Genomic DNA, 20,205 nt, shown 5'->3' on the forward strand with positions numbered 1-20,205 from the left:
GGGCTAGTGTAACTATGGTCCTGGATGAACTGGTGCCACCAGAGAGGTTGTTACCTGGTGAGTTTCACCAGGTGACATATGCAGACAGCACTACCAAACTCCATCCCATCGCTGTGGTGGATTTGGAATGGGGAGGTGTGACAGGCGCTATGAAGGTAGCTGTGTCAGGGGTGCTCCCAGTCCAGTGTTTACTGGGCAATGACCTTGAAGCCTCTGCATGGTCAGAGGTGGCGAGAGAACTCCATATGAAAATATTGGAGCTCCCTGAGTGGGTATGTGATGTGACTAGGTCACAGACTAGCCAGAAGGGAGAGCTGGACACTTGGACCCTGGAACAAAGGGCCAAGCATCCAAGGACAAGAGCACTGGGTCTGGTGAGCCAGCCCAGGAAACTCCAGAGGTGCAGGAAGAATCTAACTCTGATGGGCAGGATCTGGCCTCTCAGGGAGGGACTCTATCCCTGCCAGAGCTGTCAGATTTGGCAGAACTGACAGGAGCAGGTGGACCCACCAGAGAGGAGTTCAGTCAGGGACAGCGTGACTGTCCCACCCTTGAGAGCTTGAGGCGGATTGCTTCTAAGCAAGAGGAGGGGGATGACAGTGGGTTTCACAAACTCTACTGGGAAGATGGACTGCTTTATACTGAGGCCAGAAACCTCAAGCAGGGGGCCACCAGGAGATTAATGGTGCCCCAGAAGTACAGAGAGTTCATCCTGACTTTGGGTCATGACCCTTGGCAGGACATTTGGGACGGACAAAGACATGGAACCGGTTGGTGAACCACTTCTACTGGCCCAATATGTCTGAAAAGGTAAAGGAGTTTTGCAGCTCCTGTGTCACCAGTCAGGCCAGTGGCAAGGCAGGGGGGCAAGACAAAGGCTCTCCTAATACCACTGCCAGTGGTTGGGATTCCTTTTGAAAGGGGTGGGGATGGAAATTGTTGGTCCCCTGGACCCACCTACTGCAACAGGGAATAGGTATATCTTAGTTGACCATGCTACTAGATACCTGTGAGAAAGTGCAATCTTTCTTGCCTTGGTATGCCCCCACTTTTTTTCTGAACTGCTGATGTACTTTGACTGAGTGTGCCCTGGGTCCCTGCCAATCAGGTACCCAGGGCCTGCGTTCCTTCCCTACAAAGAAAAGCTTTGCTGAAACAAAATACCCAATTGGCATCTCTGGCCCCTGTCAGCCCCTAGTAAATGGTACCCTAGGTACCCAGGGCATGGTGATCAGAGAAGACCCCTGAGGGCCGCAGCACTTATTGTGCCATCCTCAGGGGCCATGTACCCTGGCTCCCACACACTGCCTTTGCAGGCTGAGTGCCTAAGTACAAAACTAAAGCAAGAGTCGACATGGCACACATCCCCGTGTGCCATGCCCACATAACCCACTGCCCTGGCATACTTCAGTCACCCCTCTAGCTCGGTGCCCTATGCCAGAGGTGAGGGCCCAGGTGCATGGGCCCTGTGCCCCTACAGTACCCAGGGCGATTCCTGGGCACTGTAAGTGCAGTGTTGCCATTTAAGAGTATATGGTGCTGGGAGGTTGTCATTCACGAACTCCACAGCACCATAATGGCTTCACTGAAGACTGACAAGTTTGGTACCAAACTTCTCAGCACATTAAAACCGCACTGATGCCAGTGTGGGATTTAATGTAAAATGCACGAGAGGGCATCTAAGAGATGCCCTCCAAAAACCAGAACCTACAATCCACGTCCGGGCTGAGTTGCTGCAGATGCTGCCACACAGCAAACATGTTGCTGGACCCCTGGGTGGAGAGCCCCTCGCTCTCCTGGGTCTGCAACAAAGCACATCCTGGGCGAGGTGCTATGTCTCCTCCCCCAGGATGGATAGGGGGAAGCTTCAAAGGCATACCGCCTCTGAGAGCTTCTCCAGACCATTTGCTGTACCCAGCAACCAGCCCCCCACCAGTCCTACCCCCACTCTGGCGGGAAGACTGGCGGGAAAAAACTACGTCAGGAAGGGGGGTTTGCCAACCTGTGCCAACTCCACCCCTCAGGTGAAGGAGGCGAGGTGAAGCACGACCTCGGGCTCCGGCCATCTTGACGATAGGGAGTCCTGCCCAATCCCAGCTAGGCTCCTGCTCCCCTCCCACAGGAGAGGAGCAGGCTAGGGGGTGTACTCCGGACCAGCCCACTCTGCAACAGCCGAGCCCGGGCCGGGCCAACCCGAACCTGCCATTGGATAACATTGACCCGTTTTTACTCGAACTTTAGTTTACGTGTGGAGTTTTGAAAACTGAAAATATTACTATAAAATCAGCCAAAGTCAGAATTCGAAAATACTCACCTGTGATCAGGAGAGAAGCAAGTACTGTACCTTTCAGCCCAGTACTGAACCGCAAAAGTAATCCCTAGCGGGTTTACTAGTAACCTGTATTTTCTCCATAGGAACTCATTGTCTGCTTTTCTATGAAATTTCTTCTGTCTACTTTTGAAAACTGCAAATATTCTTTAAAAATTGTACGAAATACTCAAACGCAATTACCTACCTGTTTTGAGTTAAGCCCCCAGTGCTGGCCCTAGGGGACTAGTGCTGGGTTACAAAAGTAACGCGATCGTACTTTAGCTGTAACCTGAATTTCCTCCCATTGAATAACATTGTGAGAATCACCTCGAAAACTTTCTAAGTGTGAACTTTTAAAACAGCTTTATATTCAGGAAAAATCATCATGAAGCCTTAGGACTAAAAGGCCTGCTGCAGAAGTGACTTATATATATTAGATGCAGTGACTTTCGGAATGGCACACAGTGTGTATGCCATTTCGAGTTTTCACACGGCAATGGCAGTCTGCATGCAATTTGCTAGGTGGGTCATGCTGCAGCCCTTAGTGACCTTCTTTAGTACCCATGCCCTAGGTATCGTAGGTACGATTTACTAGGGACCCACAGGGGTGCTGAATTGTGTGCTAATTGTACCAAAATTAGACTATTTTACCTTGTTTTTAGGGAAACGGCACCGGAACTGGAACCAGGTTAGCAGCATGTCAAAATCGAAAACCAGGACCTAGTAGTTCTAATGGGGGTAAAAAGTGGGGTGACACTACAGCAAAAGTCCTGTTACCTATCAATCAATCAATCAGGGGTTTGTTAAAGCGTGACTACTCACCCGTAAGGGTCTCAAGGCGCTAGGGGTGGGGGGGGGGGGGGATTGCAGGTTCCAATCCATCAAGGAGGGGGTCTGTCGAAGAGCCAGGTTTTGAGGTTTCTTGCGAAGATGGGGAGCGATGTTGTCTGTCTGAGGTGGAGCGGAAGGGCGTTCCATGCTTTGGCAGCGAGGAAGGAGAAGGAGCGGCCTCCCGATCTGGTCTTTCTGGTGCGGGGGACCACGGCGTAGGAGAGCTGGGCTGATCGTAGGGTCCTTTGGGGTGCGTGGAATTTGAGTCGGCTGTTCAGGTATGCTGGTCCGGTGCCGTGGAGGGCCTTGTGTGCGTGGGTGAGCATCTTAAAGGTGATTCTTGCCTCGACGGGGAGCCAGTGGAGTGTGCGCAGGTGCTGGGAGATGTGGCAGTGTTTTGGCAGGTTGAGGACCAGTCTTGTGGCGGCGTTCTGGATGTTCTGTAGCTTGCGGATGAGGTTTTTGTTTATTCCGGCTTAGAGTGCGTTGCCGTAGTCGTCTGCTGGTGACCAGGGCGTGAGTGACTGTCTTTCGGTGTTCGAGGGGGATCCATTTGAAGGTCCTACGAAGGAGGCGGAGGGTGTGGAAGCAGGAAGATGAGACAGAGTTGATCTGGCGGTCCATTTTGAGCTCGGAGTCCAGGATGATTCCCAGGTTGCGTGCGTGGTCTGTGGGGGTTGGCGGGTTTCCGAGGGCGGTGGGCCACCAGGTGTCGCTCCAGGCGTCGGGGTTTGGGCCCATGATGAGTACTTCTGTTTTGTTGATGTTTAGTTGTAGGCAGCTGTTTCTCATCCATTTGGCGACGGCTTCCATGCCTTCTCGAAAGTTGCGTCTGGCGGTGTTGGGCTCGTTGGATAGGGAGAGGATGAGCTGGGTGTCGTCTGCGTATGACACGATGTTGAGTCCGTAGGTTCTGACGATGGGGGCAAGTCGAGCCATGTAGACGTTGAAGAGCGTCGGGCTGAGGGAGGAGCCCTGGGGGACTCCGCAGGTGGTAGGTGTGGGGTCCGAGAGGAAAGGGGGGAGTCTGACCTGCTGCGTCCTGCCGGAGAGGAAGGAGCAGATCCAGTCGAGGGCCTTGTCCTGGATTCCTGCGTCATAGAGTCTGCGTATTAGGGTGCGGTGGGAGACTGTGTCGAACGCCGCTGATAGGTCGAGGAGGATGAGGACTACTGTTTCTCCTTTGTCCAGTAGGGTGCGGATGTCGTCTGTTGCGGCGAGGAGGGCGGTTTCCGTACTGTGGTTTTTTCTGATGCCGGATTGGGAGGAATCGAGGATGTTGTGTTCTTCAATGAATGTGGCGAGTTGGCTGTTGATGGCTTTTTCGATGACTTTCGCTGGGAACGGGAGCAGGGAGATGGGTCTGTAGTTTTTGAGGTCGGTGGGGTCCGCTGAGGGTTTCTTTAGGAGGGGGTTCACCTCGGCGTGTTTCCAGTCGTCGGGGAACGAGGCAGTCGCCAGGGAGCGGTTGATCGTGTGGCGGAGCATGGGTGCGATGGTGTTGGCGGCTCTCTTGAAGATGTGGTGGGGGCAGGGGTCCGTGGGGTCCCCTGAGTGGATTGACTTCATTGTCTTCAGTGTGTCTTCGGTGGTGAGGGCTGTCCAGTCATCAATCGCTGGTTTCCAGGTGTCAGGGGTGGTTGGTGAGGGTTCAGTGTGTTGGTTGTCTTCGTCAAAGTTGTCGTAGATGCTCTTGATTTTGTGGTGGAAAAAGGTGCTGAGTTTGTCGCAGAGGTCTTGTGAGGGAGGGATGTCGGTAGACTCACTGGTGGGTTGGGCGAACTCCTTGATGATGCTGAAGAGTTCCTTACTGTTGTGTGCGTGGGTGGAGATTCTGTCTTCAATCGCTTTTTCCTCGTTTCTCTGATGAGTTGATGGTGGGCGTTGGTGGCGGCTCTGAAGTTGTTGTGGGCTTCTGTGGATTTGGTGTTTCTCCAGGCCTTTTCGAGGCGGCGGCATGTGGGCCTGGATTCTCGAAGTTCGGTGGTAACCATCTGGCTTTCTTGGCACGGGTATTGTTGTTTTTCTTCAGGGGGCTATGGTGTTGGTGCTGTCCGAGATCCATCTATGCAGGGTTTGGGCTGCGGTGTTGGGGTCGTCATTTTCCGCGATGGTTGGGGTGGAGTTGTTGAGTGAGGAGGTGAGCTGGTCGTCGGTGATTTTGGTCCAGTTTCTTTGTGGAAGCAGGTGCTGGTGTCTGTGGATGGTGGGTGTTCTGAAGGTGATGTGGACGCAACGATGGTCGGTCCATGGGAGTTCGGTGGTGTGGCTGAAGGTGATGGAGTTTCCTTTAGTGAAGAGGGGGTCGAGGGTGTGTCCTGCTGAGTGCGTGGGCTCGGTCACGATCTGGCGGAGTCCAATGTTGTGGAGGTCGTCCAGGAGGCATGTGGTGTTGGGGTCCAGTTGATTGTCGAGGTGGAAGTTGAGGTCTCCCAGCAGGGTGTAGTTGGTGGATGCGATGGCATGCGGGGAGATAATGTCCGTGATGGAGTTGGCGAAGGGTCCGCGGGGTCCAGGGGGTCGGTAGATGAGGGTTCCTCGGAGGGCGGCGGTGGGGCTGGCCAGTATCTTGAAGTGAAGGTGTTCCATCAGTTCTGTGGACTCGTCAGGGAGTGTGCTCAGGCGGAGGCTGGATTTGTGGACGATGGCGATTCCTCCACCTGGGTGGGTGGGGCGGTCCTTCCTGGAGATCTTGTATCCTTGGGGGATGGCGATGGCGATGTCCGGTGCCGAGGTGGTGTTGGTCCAGGTTTCGGTGAAGAATGCTACGTCCGGGGTGGTGCTGTCAAGTAGGTCCCAGATTTCTGTGTCGTGTTTGTGGAGGGATCGGACGTTGAGGAGGATGCATTGCAGGGTCTTCGGTTCGGTTGTGTTCTTGTGGGCGGGTTGTGCTGGATCCGTGTTCTTGGCGGTGCTGCAGGTGTTCCGGCAGCGGTGACAGCTGAAGGGTCCATGGGTGTCGGCTGGTGATGCTAGCTTGCAGTTGTTGTTGCAGCCTGGGTTGAGTGCGTGGAGTGCTGCTGGGTCGTAGCGTTGGTGGGGCGGAGGTCCAGGGTTCCTGGTGCTGGTCGCGGATGGGTCGCAGACGGGCGCAGACGTGCTTGCCTTTGACGCGCCTTCAGTGCACCAGCAGCGCGCCCGCAGCCAGTGGCTGCCATTAAGTAGGGGTCGGGGAGGGCTGGACAGCTGGGAGGCGGGAGCGGGGGGGGAGCTGGATTGGGCTGGTCGCGCTGGGGGGGGAGGGGCCGCGGGCGCAGCAGCGGCAGGGAAAGATAAAGGGAGGAAAGAAGGGAGAGAGAAAAAGGGAAAATAAGGCACAAAAGAGCAGAGATGCAGAAAAGAGCAGAAAGGTGAAAGATAGAAAGGGTAGAAAAACGAGTGAAGGAGCAGAGGGAGAGAAAGGGAAAATGGGCAGAAATAAGGCACAAAGGAGCAGAGGTGCAGAAAGGTGAAAGATAGAAAGGGTAGAAAAACGAGAGAAAACGAGTGAAGGAGCAGAGGGAGAGAAAGGGAAAATGGGCAGAAATAAGGCACAAAAGAGCAGAGATGCAGAAAGGTGAAAGATAGAAAGAGTAGAAAACCGAGTGAAGGAGCAGAGTGAGAGAAAGGAGACAGAGGTCCACTGGACCACCAGGGATGAGGCGCAGGGAAACCTGCGGGTGGAGGAGGGCCTCGATCACCAACACTCAAGAGTGCAGGGGCAGGGGCACCTCACTTAATGGTGGCGCTGCGAGGGTGGTAGAGCAATTTCACTGACAATGAGTCAGTGGTCTTGCTCCTACAGTGAAGTATCTGGAACTTCTGGCCATGAGCGTTTGTCCTCCGATATGACTGCCCCTTTGAGAGTTCCTGTATCAGCAGCAGGCACGGTCCTTTACCCGTCCGTGTGCCATCCTTGGAGATTGAACAGCAACATTTCACAGCCTCTGAACTCTCATTCTAACATAGTAGGTGTCATTTTGGCAGCCAGATGCTCCTTTGCTGAAACCATCTCTTTGGGACACTGGCAGGAGAGAAGTTTGTTGCTTTGTTTTCTTCCCAGCATATCCAACTCTTACATGCCCAGTTGTCAGATGTACACATTTTTTGTTTATCAGTGGTCCAGCAAGGTCTTACTGTGTCAACAGTTAAAGGATATTGTTTTAATCTTATCAGCTTTTCTACAGTTGCTTGATCCACCATCTATGTTTAAATCACCTGTAATATGAACCTGATGCAGAGGCATACAGTGCCACCTTCCAAGGGGGCTCAAGGTAACTGCTAAAGAAAGAATATCCAAATCCAATCTGTCACACAGGGATATTCACAGGTTAGGAATCTGCGGTTATATAGAGTATCCACCAGAAAGAGTGTTACCAAAGGTTAGGAACGGATCACTGACATAATATCGAAGGACAGAATATCGACTATCAAAAATATCGTTGACAAAATATTGACAGACAGAATATCGAGTTTGTATCTACAAACAGGTAAGTACAAAAATATCGAGTACAAAATATCGTTTACAAAAATATAGTTTTTAAAAATATCAACTTTATTAAAAACAGTGTTAAATTAAATTAATAGTAAAAATTAATTACTAAAATATACTTAAAAATACTATAATTAGCTTATAAAAATTAAATAATTAATACAAGTTTATTTTTTTTTTACTATCATATTTGTAAAAACATATATATATAGTAACATAATATAATGAAATAATATCCAATATTATTACCGTACAATAGCGTAAAAGTGTAAAAAATACTATTCCCACTCCAGAGAGTGCAACAGTAGGGAAAGCGTTGGATAGCGTAGGGGTAAAAACTACTATTCCCACTCCAGTGGGTGCAACAGTAGGGAAAGCGTTGGATAGCGTAGGGGTAAAAATTACTATTCCCACTCCAGTGGGTGCAGCAGTAGAGAAAGCGTTGGATGGCGTAGGGGTAAAAATTACTATTCCCACTCCAGTGGGTGCAACAGTAGGGAAAGCGTTGGATAGCGTAGGGGTAAAAATTACTATTCCCACTCCAGTGGGTGCTACAGTAGGGAAAGCGTTGGATAGCGTAGGGGTTAAAATTACTATTCTCACTCCAAAGAGTGCAACAGTAGGGAAAGCGTTGGATAGCGTAGGGGTAAAAATTACTATTCCCACTCCAGTGAGTGCAACAGTAGGGAAAGCGTTGGATAGCGTAGGGGTAAAAATTACTATCCCACTCCAGTGGGTGCAACAGTAGGGAAAGCGTTGGATAGCGTAGGGGGAAAAATTACTATTCCAACTCCGAAGAGTGCAACAGTAGGGAAAGCGTTGGATAGCGTGGGGGTAAAAATTACTATTCCCACTCCAGTGAGTGCAACAGTTGGGAAAGCGTTGGATAGCATAGGGGTAAAAATTACTATTTCCACTCCAGTGAGTGCAACAGTAGGGAAAGCGTTGGATAGCGTAGGGGTAAAAATTACTATCCCACTCCAGTGGGTGCAATAGTAGGGAAAGCGTTGGATAGCGTAGGGGTAAAAATTACTATTCCAACTCCAAAGAGTGCAACAGTAGGGAAAGCGTTGGATAGCGTAGGGGTAAAAATTACTATTCCCACTCCAGTGAGTGCAACAGTAGGGAAAGCGTTGGATAGCGTAGGGGTAAAAATTACTATCCCACTCCAGTGGGTGCAACAGTAGGGAAAGCGTTGGATAGCGTAGGGGTAAAAATTACTATTCCAACTCCGAAGAGTGCAACAGTAGGGAAAGCGTTGGATAGCGTAGGGGTTAAAATTACTATTCCCACTCCAAAGAGTGAATAAGTAGGGATATGAAATACTTCATATAATATTTCTATAAATATAAATAAATGTCTAGAAAAAATTAATTAAAAGTAATTACCAATTTAATATAATATAATTATTACAATTATTTACCTATTAATACAAATTAATTAGAAATTAACAATTAATAATTTAACATTTAACAATTAATTAACAATTAATTCAAATTAACTACAATTAAATTAATTGATTTAGTTAATTAATTATAAATAAATTACTTCCCACCCAATTCCCCTATAAACCCACAACTCGCTACAGAAAATAAATTAGTAAAATTAACATAATTAGCAATTAATCAATTAACTAAAATTAATTGCCAATTAAAATTTAAATAATTACCAAATATCAATGAATGAACAATTAATGAAAATGAATACCAATAATTACATTGACATATTTAATTAATTAGAATTAAATTACTTCCCACCCTATTCCCCTATACACCCACAACCCACTACAGAAAATAAATTAGTAAAATTAACATAATTAACAATTAATTAAAATTAATTGGCAATTCAATTTTAATTAATTACCAATTAAAAATGTATTAACAATTAATTAAAAATGAATACCAATAAATAAATTTACATATTTAATTATATTTAAATTACTTCCCACCCTATTCCCCTATAAACCCACAACCCGCTACAGAATTAAATTACGCAAAAATTAAAACAACAAATTTCCTTAATTAAAATAAATTATAACATAAATACACACTTTTCACACGTATATTAACATAAAAACACTATAAAAAATTCTATATTAATAAAAATTCGATAATTTTAATAACCTATATTATATACTTCGATATTTTAACTGTCTATATTTTTAACATTCGATATTACATTACTTACCTTAAAAACGATATTTTTGATGTCTATATTCTGTCCTGTCGATATTTTGTCCATTCGATATTTAAAACTCAATATTATGTCCAGTCGATATTTTGAAGTCGATATTTTGACTGTTTACTGTTAGGAACTTGTTGTTTACCATGATTACTTGGGTTTTGTACTATATGTATAAAGATTGTACTTTCTCTCTTTTATTTTGCAGATGGCAATCTTCCGCGAACTGGAGCAGAAAGAGATTGATGCTATGCATGCTCTACGAGCTTCCAACTTAGCTAAAATGTCCATGGTGGACCACATAGAAGAGGTGAAATTCTGCATTTGCCGTAAGACAGCCAGCGGATTCATGCTACAGTGTGAACTTTGTAAAGACTGGTTTCACAACACCTGTGTACCCCTACCCAAGAGCAGTACACAAAAAAAGGCCTCCAGCTGGCAGGCCAAAGAAGTGAAATTCCTGTGTTCCCTGTGCATGCGTTCCAGAAGGCCCCGACTAGAAACCATCCTTGCTCTACTAGTATCCCTGCAGAAGTTGCCTGTACGACTACCTGAGGGGGAGGCACTTCAGTGCCTGACAGAACGAGCGATGAGCTGGCAAGATCGTGCAAGACAGGCATTGGCCACAAGTGAACTGTCATCTGCTTTAGCCAAGCTCTCTGTGCTGAGCCAGAGGATGGTCGAGCAGGCTGCCAGGGAAAAGACTGAGAAAATTATCAGTGCTGAACTTCAAAAAGCAGCAGCAAACCCAGATCTACAGGTAATTATAAATACTTAACTGATCGGGAGGGGGAGGGAGGAAGAGAGAGAAATAGCGTGTACGCCTACTCATTCACCCACATACTGTCTTAAGTTTCTTTTACAATAATGGAGATAAAGTCCTTTACCTATCCAAACAAAAACTCTACCACAAAGCTATATGCGCCGCTCGCGCCTCCTTCTATGCAGAAGAAATTAACTCGAGCTCGAATCCCGCTAAAGTTGTTTTTAAACTGGTACAAGAACTGCAGAGCAGCAGTTCTCCTTCCCCCAGCATTTCCTCCGCGCAGCAATGTGAAGATCTTGCTACGTTCTTTGTAGAGAAAGTACAAAGAATTTACAAATCATTTCCACAGCACCCCTCCAACCTAAATAACTCCACCAACTCCATTACTAATGACACCACTATGACGCACATTCCAGAAATCTCACATGAGGACCTTACCAAACTCTGCAGGAAAGTTAAATCTGGCTCCCCAGCAGACCCCATGAGACCTACCCAATTAGTGGAATCACTCGAATTTTTTCTACCTTCCCTGGCCTACATACTGAACCTTTCATTTTCATCGGCTAATGTCCCGACAGCCTGGAAACAAGCTTGGGTCTCCCCTATTCTCAAGAAGCCTACCCTAGATCCCTCCAAACTGGAAAACTACAGACCTATTTCGCTGCTCCCTTTGCTATCCAAACTTGCAGAGGCCCATGCCAACAAAGCCCTGTCCCTACATAGGGACCAAAACAGCATCCTGGACCCATCCCAAAATGGGTTTAGGCCAGGCCACAGCACTGAGTCTGCCCTCCTGGCCACGACTGAACATCTCCGGACGATCCTCGACGCCGGTCAGAGTGCCGCGCTGATTCTATTAGACCTCAGCGCAGCCTTTGACACGGTATCCCATAGCATTCTGCTAAATCGTCTGGCGACAGTAGGGATCTCAGGTATCGCCCTGGAATGGTTCCGTTCCTTCCTGAAGGACAGATCCTTCCGGGTGTCAGCCCCCCCGTTTCTGTCTAAACCCCATCCCATTGAACAGGGAGTCCCGCAGGGCTCCGCACTGAGCCCATCCCTTTTTAATCTTTACGTGCAGCCACTCGCGGTAGTGGCTAAAGAGTGGGACCTTACGCTGGTATCTTACGCTGACGATACGCAGCTGGCCATCACTCTCACGGAAGGCCCTTCCACTTCGGCCTCAAGATTTAGGGATGGTCTTGCTGCAGTAGCCCAATGGATGACGGACAACTGCCTGCAGCTCAATGCAGGCAAAACGGAGGTACTGCTCCTCGGAAGGAACACCAGTTACTGGAACGAGCACTGGTGGCCCTCAACACTAGGCACCATCCCACCCTCCAAATCTCTGGTTAAAAACCTAGGTGTCTGGATGGACTCCTCACTCTGATTCCAGACCCACACTAAAAAAGTGGCAGCTACCTGCGTTGGCCTGTTGAGGAGTCTCAGCCCTATACTTGGCTTCTTCGATGCTAAGGTTCGTCAACTTATTGTCCAAGCCACAATCCTCTCCCGCTTGGACTACGCCAATGTTCTTCTTCTTGGCGCCAACAAAGGAGAGATAGCGCGACTACAACGCGTGCAGAACTCTGCGGCAAGAACCTTGGTTGGTCTTCCCCGCAGATGCTCGGCCAGAGCCACCATCTGTAAGTTGCACTGGTTACCTATCGAGTCAAGAATTCAGTTCAAAACCCTCATTATGACATTCAAAATACTTAAACTCGGATCCCCTGAACTATTGCGACCTCTCCTTACACCGTACGTGCCGCGACGCAACCTGCGTTCATCTTGTCAGCACCAACTGAACGTACCCCGTATAAAGCTCTGCCGCACTGGTGGCCGCTCCTTTAGGGTTCTGGGAGCCAAGCTCTGGAACGCTCTGCCATTGAACATTCGTTCTTTGGAAAACATATCTACTTTTCGGAAGCCCATCAAGACCTACCTCTTCCCCTCTCCCTAGGCCACCCGTCTTTCCCTCTCCTCTCATTCTCAGTGTAGTGTCTGTGGTTTCTTAGCGCCGGGACGCCTCTTTGCTGGGGCAGCTGTCGCGCTCTACCAAACTTATAACATAACATTACATAGAACCCAGTATTGTTAGAAGATTGATTCTTGTGAATGTTTAACTTATGAAAATGTAACATTACTCTATCCCCATGCCTTTTTCCTGTTCCCAAACTGTAGGTAGGCTCTTACTGTTTGAGCAGAAAATTTTGATTTTTCATTGCCTGGTGGGCAGAAAATCTGGATTTTATTAAAGACACCGAGGCTAAGATTATGCAAATCTTCTTTATTGCCAGCTCACAGCAGCAACAAATGAAGAACATAGAACTTCAACAACATTCTAAAAAGATAGAAAGTACTCCCACACGCTGTGTTCTCCCCTCTTTGGCATTACGAACAAGATAACTTCTAAGATCTTTAACTTCCGAACAAAAATGTTGTCTGTGGAAAGCTTCTTACTCTGAAAGAAAAAAACTAACACATTTTCAGATAAAGTAACTTTAACTCCACAAGGGCGGGTATCAAAGTGGAGAGATAATCTTAGCCTCCGTGTCTTTAGTAGAATCCAGATTTTTTGCCCACCAGGCTGTGAAAATTCTTCATCTTATGGCATGACACAGATTCTAACATAATGAAGTTTAAAGTGCAATTAACACATACTCAATTGCGCTTGTAATAGGTCTAAAATAACTTTTAAACATGCTTTTATTGGACCAATCCGCTGCCCTAAGGATATTCTGTAAACCTCCCCCCAAGAAGAAAGCTTTGGAAGCTGAAGCACCCCTAAGAGAGTATGCACCAAATATAGTGATATCCACACCGGCTTCTTTCATTACCTGCTTATTCATTTTGCTAAGGTGGGGGAAGAAACAGCTCTATGAGGCCATCTATGGCATATTGGCATTTGCTCTGTATTTTATCTCAGACTCTCAGTCCTCCTCTCATACTCCATCAACTTTATCACTATACAAAGTATTTTATTCTGTGCAAAGAAGAGGTAGAAAACAGAAGTTGACATGGTCTTTGTTCTCATTTTCAAATAAAAGCAAACCCCTTCAGGTTGGTAGGCCTGGCTGGTGAGACCTAAATCCTTCACATCTAAGGTCCGTCTAAACGATACCAGATGCTCTACTAGTGTCTCTCCCCTGAGGCGGAAGTCGGGGGCTCTGTTTGCTAATTTTTAAAACATTTCGTTTTTAACTTGTGTTTTAATTACTACATATTGTGCATTGCCTAGTTGACTTGAGAACTATATTGCACATCTTTATGCCCCCTCGAACCCCGATTCCCAGCACACATTACCACCTCGTGACGCTCGGGGAGAAAGGGTTATAGCGGCCATCTTGGGTGAGGGAAGGGTGGCGCTGCAGCTGCTGGCCGCCTCCCGCCCTCCCAGAGTATTTAATTAGGCTGACAGCGCAGCGCGCTTACTCTACTAGTGTCTCTCCCCTGAGGCGGAAGCCGGGGGCTCTGTTTGCTCATTTTTAAAACATTTCGTTTTTAACTTGTTTTTTAATTACTACATATTTTGCATTGCCTAGTTGACTTGAGAACTATATTGCACATCTTTATGCCCCCTCGAACCCCGATTCCCAGCGCATATTACCACCTCGTGACGCTCGGGGAGAAAGGGTTATAACGGCCATCTTGGGTGAGGGAAGGGTGGCGCTGCAGCTGCTGGCCGCCTCACGCCCTCCTCAAACCGGATATAAGGACATGGTCTCCCGTTCGCGCAGCGGATGGGCGCAGCGGGCGCGCCGGCGGCGCGCTAAAAGCAAGCCGGTCCGCGCCCGACCGGGCCCAGGGGCCACCCCCCCTGGTCTTTTTGTGGGAGATAGGAGGTCATATAACCCGAGCCTCCTACATCAGCCTTGCCCACCCATGTCACCTAGTTGCTGTCATTCTATACATCCACTGGAGATGCCCCACCTCTTCCCGCACTGCAAGTCGGAGCTAATTTTTAAAACCACCAAGTCAGAGGTAAAAGCCTACTCCATGTTTCTGCTTAATTGCAGGTCTCTCCCTAAGCATAGCTTAGAAATCTCCTTGTTGTTAGAAGAACATACACCGGATGCGATCTTCCTGACTGAAACTTGGTTGAGTCAAGATTCTCAGCCAGACCTGGTGCAGGCCCTTATTCCTGGTTACCAGATAGTTCGGCTAGACCGACCTAAGGGTAAAGGTGGTGAACTTGCTATTACTTATAAAGATAGCTATGTTTGCCGTTGCCTGACGGAGGAGATTGAGGATTGCGAAAGTTTGCCCTTCGTGATCGAGTTTTCCCCTAACACCAGTTTTACTGGCATCCTCATCTATCGTCCCCCCGGACCCATCGGACAATTTCAAACATCCCTCCCTTCGGTGGCTGCTGATCTGGCTACCTCTCCCTCAAATGTTACTTTACTCGGAGACTTTAATGTTCATTTTGATAATCCGGCTGACACCACGGCTTTAGAGCTGTTGTCAAGTTTAGCTGCCATTCAATTAGAGCAACTAGTCCCCTCTCCAACGCATGAAAAAGGCCATCTCTTAGATCCGATTTGTAGTAATTGTGAATGTCTTAGAGTGGGCACTATTAGCTGCCTACCGTGGTCAGATCACTTTTTGATAGCCTTCACTTGGACCACTTACAAACCTCCACCGTCCATTTTCACGTCCCGGAAAATCCGAAATTGGTCCACACTGCCTGAAGATAATTGGACGAAGGTCCTTAGCGCCACCAGACCACTACTCTCTCATGACCCATCTGTAAATAACAACGAATATAATAAGTGGATCACCATTTCTTTAGATCGGATTCTCCCTCTTCACTTATCTGGGTCAAAGAGACAGAACAAATCTGCACAGTGGTATACAGAGGAACTTAGAGATAAAAAGCGTTTCTGCAAAAGATTGGAGAGGAAATGGCGTATGACCTATGACCCCATTGATAAAGCCACTTACAGGGACGCCATTAGGACCTATAAATCGGCCATAAAAACTTCACAGGCAGCCTACTATAATGAGAAAATAACATTGGCTAAATCCAAGCCTAAAAAAATATATCGAATAGTTAAATCTATGACAAACCCCCCCCCCCGCCCATGGCAGACAATAGTAACTCTCTTTCTAGATGCAACAAGCTGGTTGATTTTTTCTTTCATAACGTCACCAAAATCTACCTCTCTTTTCCAGACCCAGTCACTGAACCACTCACCCGAAACACTGATCCGGTCCTGGATACAGTAATTCCTGTTCAAAATAAGCTAGACCTTTTCCCTCTGTTGAATCTGGAAACATTAGAGCCTCTAGTACACCAGATAAGATCTGGCTCTCCGTGTGACCCTGCCCCTCCAGGCCCGCTGGTACTGGCCAGTAAAACCATTCTCCCCACTCTCATGGAATTGTTGAACTCCTCCATCTTGAGCGGGATGGTACCCGTGGCATGGAAGAATGCAATGGTTCGGGCCTTGCTGAAAAAACCTGCCCTGGACCCAGCCAATCCCAGTAATTTTCGCCCGATGTCTTTGCTCCCATGGGCAACCAAGATCCTCGAGAAACACATCAACTCCACCTTGACGAAGTTTCTCGAGGAAAATCATCTTCTTGATGTTTCCCAGACGGGCTTCCACCCTAAACATGGGACAGAGACCGCCCTGTTAGCTGTGACGTAGGAGGCGAGGCGGATCTTGGATCGGGGGGGGTCAGTGGCAGTGATCCTCCTCGATCTGAGTGCCGCTTTTGATACGGTTCATCATAAAATTCTTGTGAACCGTCTCGCCGACCTGGGTGTGTCCGGAGAGGCTCTGGCTTGGTTCAAGTCTTTTTTAACTGATAGAACCTTCCAGGTCTTTGACGGCACATCCGTCTCGTCAAGCAGGCCTTTAGGGTGTGGAGTACCTCAGGGCTCCTCATTGAGCCCAACGCTCTTCAATGCGTATATGAGACCGCTGGCCGGCATTGTTCGTCCGCATGGAATTGACATCATCTCCTATGCGGACGACACCCAGCTAGTGATTTCCCTTGTGCAGAAGAGTGGCCCCCAACCACTGCCTAATTTAGCAGTGTGTCTGGAAGAGGTTAAGAGCTGGATGATGAGCTCCTGTTTGAAGCTCAATGACGACATGACGGAGCTCCTGCTCTTGGGCCCAGCAGCCCCCTCTACTCTGGAGTTGTTATGGCCCGTAAGCATGGGTGCGGTCCCTGACCCCAGTGACGACATCAAAAGTCTGGGGGTATGATTAGATAAGTCGCTAACCTTCAACACACAGGCTACCAAGGTGGCGGCCACTTGCTTTGGCCTCCTCGGGGTGATAAAAAAAAAATCCTTCCCCTTCTTCCATTTGAGGCCAAGCAGATAATTATACAGGGCCTTGTTCAATCCCGCCTGGATTTTAACAACGCTCTGTATCTTGGGGCACCTGACTATAGCCTACAAAAACTTCAACGCACCCAAAATTGCGCAGCTCGCGTATTACTTGGAGTTCCACGACGAACGTCCATAAAAGCTGGGTTAAGAACGTTGCACTGGTTGCCCATCAGGGAGAGAGTGAAGTTTAAATCTCTGTGCATTGCTCACCAAGCCTTCTGGAAACTGGGCCCAGAAATCAACCACTCTTTGGTCTCCCCCGATCTGCCCAATAAAGCGCTTCGCTCTTCATCTCTGGCCAAGTTTCCTAGAATTTACAGAGCCAGAGCAGGAGGCCGTTCTTCCTCCTATAATGTGTCAAAGCTATGGAACACTCTCCCTTTGTATATGAGAATCAACTCTAATCTATCTAGCTTCTGTAAACAGCTTAAAACCTTTCTGTTCTAGTAATTAGAACCCCCTGTTTCTGTTGGCACTTTTTAGTCTTAGCGCCTGGACGCCTGAGGGTAGCTGCAGCGCTTAACAAATTCCATTTTCATTTCATTTCAAAGTAAGACAGTCCGTTTACGAGAGATACTTTTCAGTGATAGGCCAGAATTGTCACCCCAACTCACAATGACCTGTAGAACATCTCTAACCTCCCATAAAGCAGTGAATTTCACAGAAGGTGGGTTTAGTATGCACGTACTTTGCATGATTTTCTTAGTATGTTCTGCCCCTCAGAGACGCTGTCCACTGGACAGTGACCTGCTGCTACAGTCAATCTGTAAACATTAACTGTTCTATAAGAGTCCTGATGTCAATTATTCTGATAAGTAATTAGCTACATGTACTAAATCAGTTGAAACAGATTTGTAGTTCTGACGAAGACACCAACAAACCCATTTCTCCCAAGCCAGTCTATATGCTTTCCTTGTGCCAGGTCCCCATGACTCTGATATGAGTCTGAAAGCATCTGTCAAAGGGGTATGCCTATGTCTCCTGAAATCATCCAGGCCATCATCATTAGTAGTCCTTGCTCTACAGGAGGGTGTGACTCTCCTTCTGGACCTTTAACTATTTCCCTAAAAGTTGGAATTAAGATTGGAGAGTCTATGCTCATTTCCAGTAAGAATGAGAACGAGGTCTGTGACCTCCAAAGAGGTGTTATCACTACAGTAATCTCTTTGTTCCTGCATACGTGTAATAGTCTTGGTAGCATGACAAACAGAGGTAAAGCGTAAAGTGCTAGACCCTTCCAATTCTGAAGGAAGGCCCCAACCCCTAGGCCAGAGGGTCTGTTCTTCAACTGAAATATTTAAACAGCTGAATGTTTAGTCTGTCTGCAAAGAGATCCACCCCAAAGGGTCCCCATATCGTCTGGATACTAAGGAAGATTTCCCTGTTAAACCTCCAATTGCTGGAGTCTCTGAAATTCCGGGACAATCAATCCTCTACACCATTGCTTAGTTCATGGATATGTTCTGCTACCACTGAAATGCCCTTGCTTAAGCAGTAGCCCCAAAACACCGTCGCTAAACCCGCAAGCCCCTTGGAGTTAGGGCCTCCCATCTTGTTGACATATGTGACCGCAAATATGTTGTCCATGCGTAACATTGAGTTGAGTTGAGTTGAGTTGAGATAGGACTTGTAAAGCGCAACTTTGCCCGTAAGCGTCAAGGCGCTGAGGATGGAAAAGTAAACATTGCAGAACACTACATTAAGTACTTGTTGAAGCAATAAATTGTAAATGAACCTGCCAGTAATTTCAAGCAGTTCATGTGCAACCCCTGCTTCTGATCTGTCCAGTGTCTCCCTGCTGATGCGTTGCCACATCTCGAACCCCATCCTTCTAAACTCGCGTCTGATTCTACCACTATCTCCGGTTCCTCTACAAAAATGCCACTCCCAATCTAAGCTTCTGCATTCTTCAGCCACCATAATAGCTCATTTTGTGAGTCTGGGTTGAAAGACTGCATTTGAGAATAAGATTGACTTGTTCTCAATGTTCTTGTATTGAATCTTGGAGTGCCCAGTAGGGCAGGGGTCACAGCTAAATTGCTTGGATCGTTGGGGACAGAAGAACCACAATCCTTGCTAAAGCCTAACTCCTTCTCCCTAATATTTTCCTCAATTGCTTGATAAGTTTCCCTAACTTCTCCCCTGGTAATCTTAATCATGCCTGCATTGTGTTTATAACGAAACCCAAGACATTTTTTCTGTATATAACAAAACCCAGGTGTTCTAATAAGTTTATGGTAAGGTCTGTGCGACGTGAAACAACGTATCTGGACTGAGCTATTATTAGAATATCATCCAGGTAAATGATTAGTCAACCCTTTGCTCTGAGCCAACCCACTATAGGGTGAAGAAGCTTGGTGAAACACCAAGAGGCAGGGGAAAGACAGAAAGGGAGACTGCACAAATGCCAAAGTATGCCCTTCCGAGTAATTTGAAGGAATTTTTCTTGCAGTGTCCAAATTGGGATAGTCTGATATGTGTGCTTTATGTCTAACTAAGTTGGCCAATCCCCTTTTCTTAACACATCTCTCAGGAGGTGAACTCTGTCCATTTTGAAATGTTTGACCACCCATTTGGGCAGCTCTTTGAGGTTTATCACTGGTCTCACTCCACTAGAAAGATATTGCTGACAAAACCTGACTCTGTTCCCTCTTAAATTGCCCCATTGGTCTACCTCCTGTGATACAAGGATTGAATCCTCCTGAGAGAAAACCATTTCCCAAGTTTTCCTTTGTATTGTGAACCCATACATTCGATCTTGTATCCCTTGCCTGTGTCGAGGACCCTGGAATATTGACTGACTACATTCCAATTTCCACAAATTTGGGCCAGTCTACCTCCCACCTTTATAGAGGTATCTGAAGGGTCTCTCATAGAGCTTACCTGTTGAAAAGCCTTTCCGTTTCGATCGCCTCTGAAGCCTCTCCCGCTAAATCTCTGTTTCTGTGAGTAGAAGTTCGAATGAGTGGTGTAACCTAGATGTGCAAACCTTGCGCCACGTAAAAAGGTAGAGTTTGTGATTTTTGTATCGAACTAAATACTCCCACATATTTGGCCATATCTCTTATGAAGTCTTCACCAAAGAGTAATCCCTGGAAAGCAACTCCTCCTTCCTTACTGGCCAGTTCATTCAGTTTAAGGTCAATTTTAAGTATGCTTTATCTCCTGTCATTTGAGAGTGCAGTATTCGTGTTTCCTAGGAGGCAGATGGCTCTCTGCGCCTATTTGCACAGCTTCTTAGGGTCAATGAGAGTGTCTGCGAGATAGCCTACGTCAGCCACTCAAACATCTTTGTT

At 47.3% G+C, this 20,205-nt stretch overlaps 1 protein-coding gene across 3 annotated transcripts in view; it reads left to right on the plus strand.

Moving 5' to 3' along the window:
* The window catches only part of KDM5A (lysine demethylase 5A), a 749,711-nt gene that overhangs the window by 589,392 nt on the left and 140,114 nt on the right, over positions 1–20,205 (plus strand). For all 3 annotated transcript variants that reach the window (XM_078673709.1, XM_078673710.1, XM_078673708.1), the window contains one exon: positions 10,003–10,554. In XM_078673709.1, coding sequence (XP_078529835.1) covers positions 10,003–10,554 — 552 coding nt within the window. The remainder of the gene's footprint in view (positions 1–10,002; positions 10,555–20,205) is intronic.

This window comes from Lissotriton helveticus, chromosome 1_1, assembly GCF_964261635.1.
Source record: "Lissotriton helveticus chromosome 1_1, aLisHel1.1, whole genome shotgun sequence".
Classification (NCBI taxonomy): domain Eukaryota; kingdom Metazoa; phylum Chordata; class Amphibia; order Caudata; family Salamandridae; genus Lissotriton; species Lissotriton helveticus.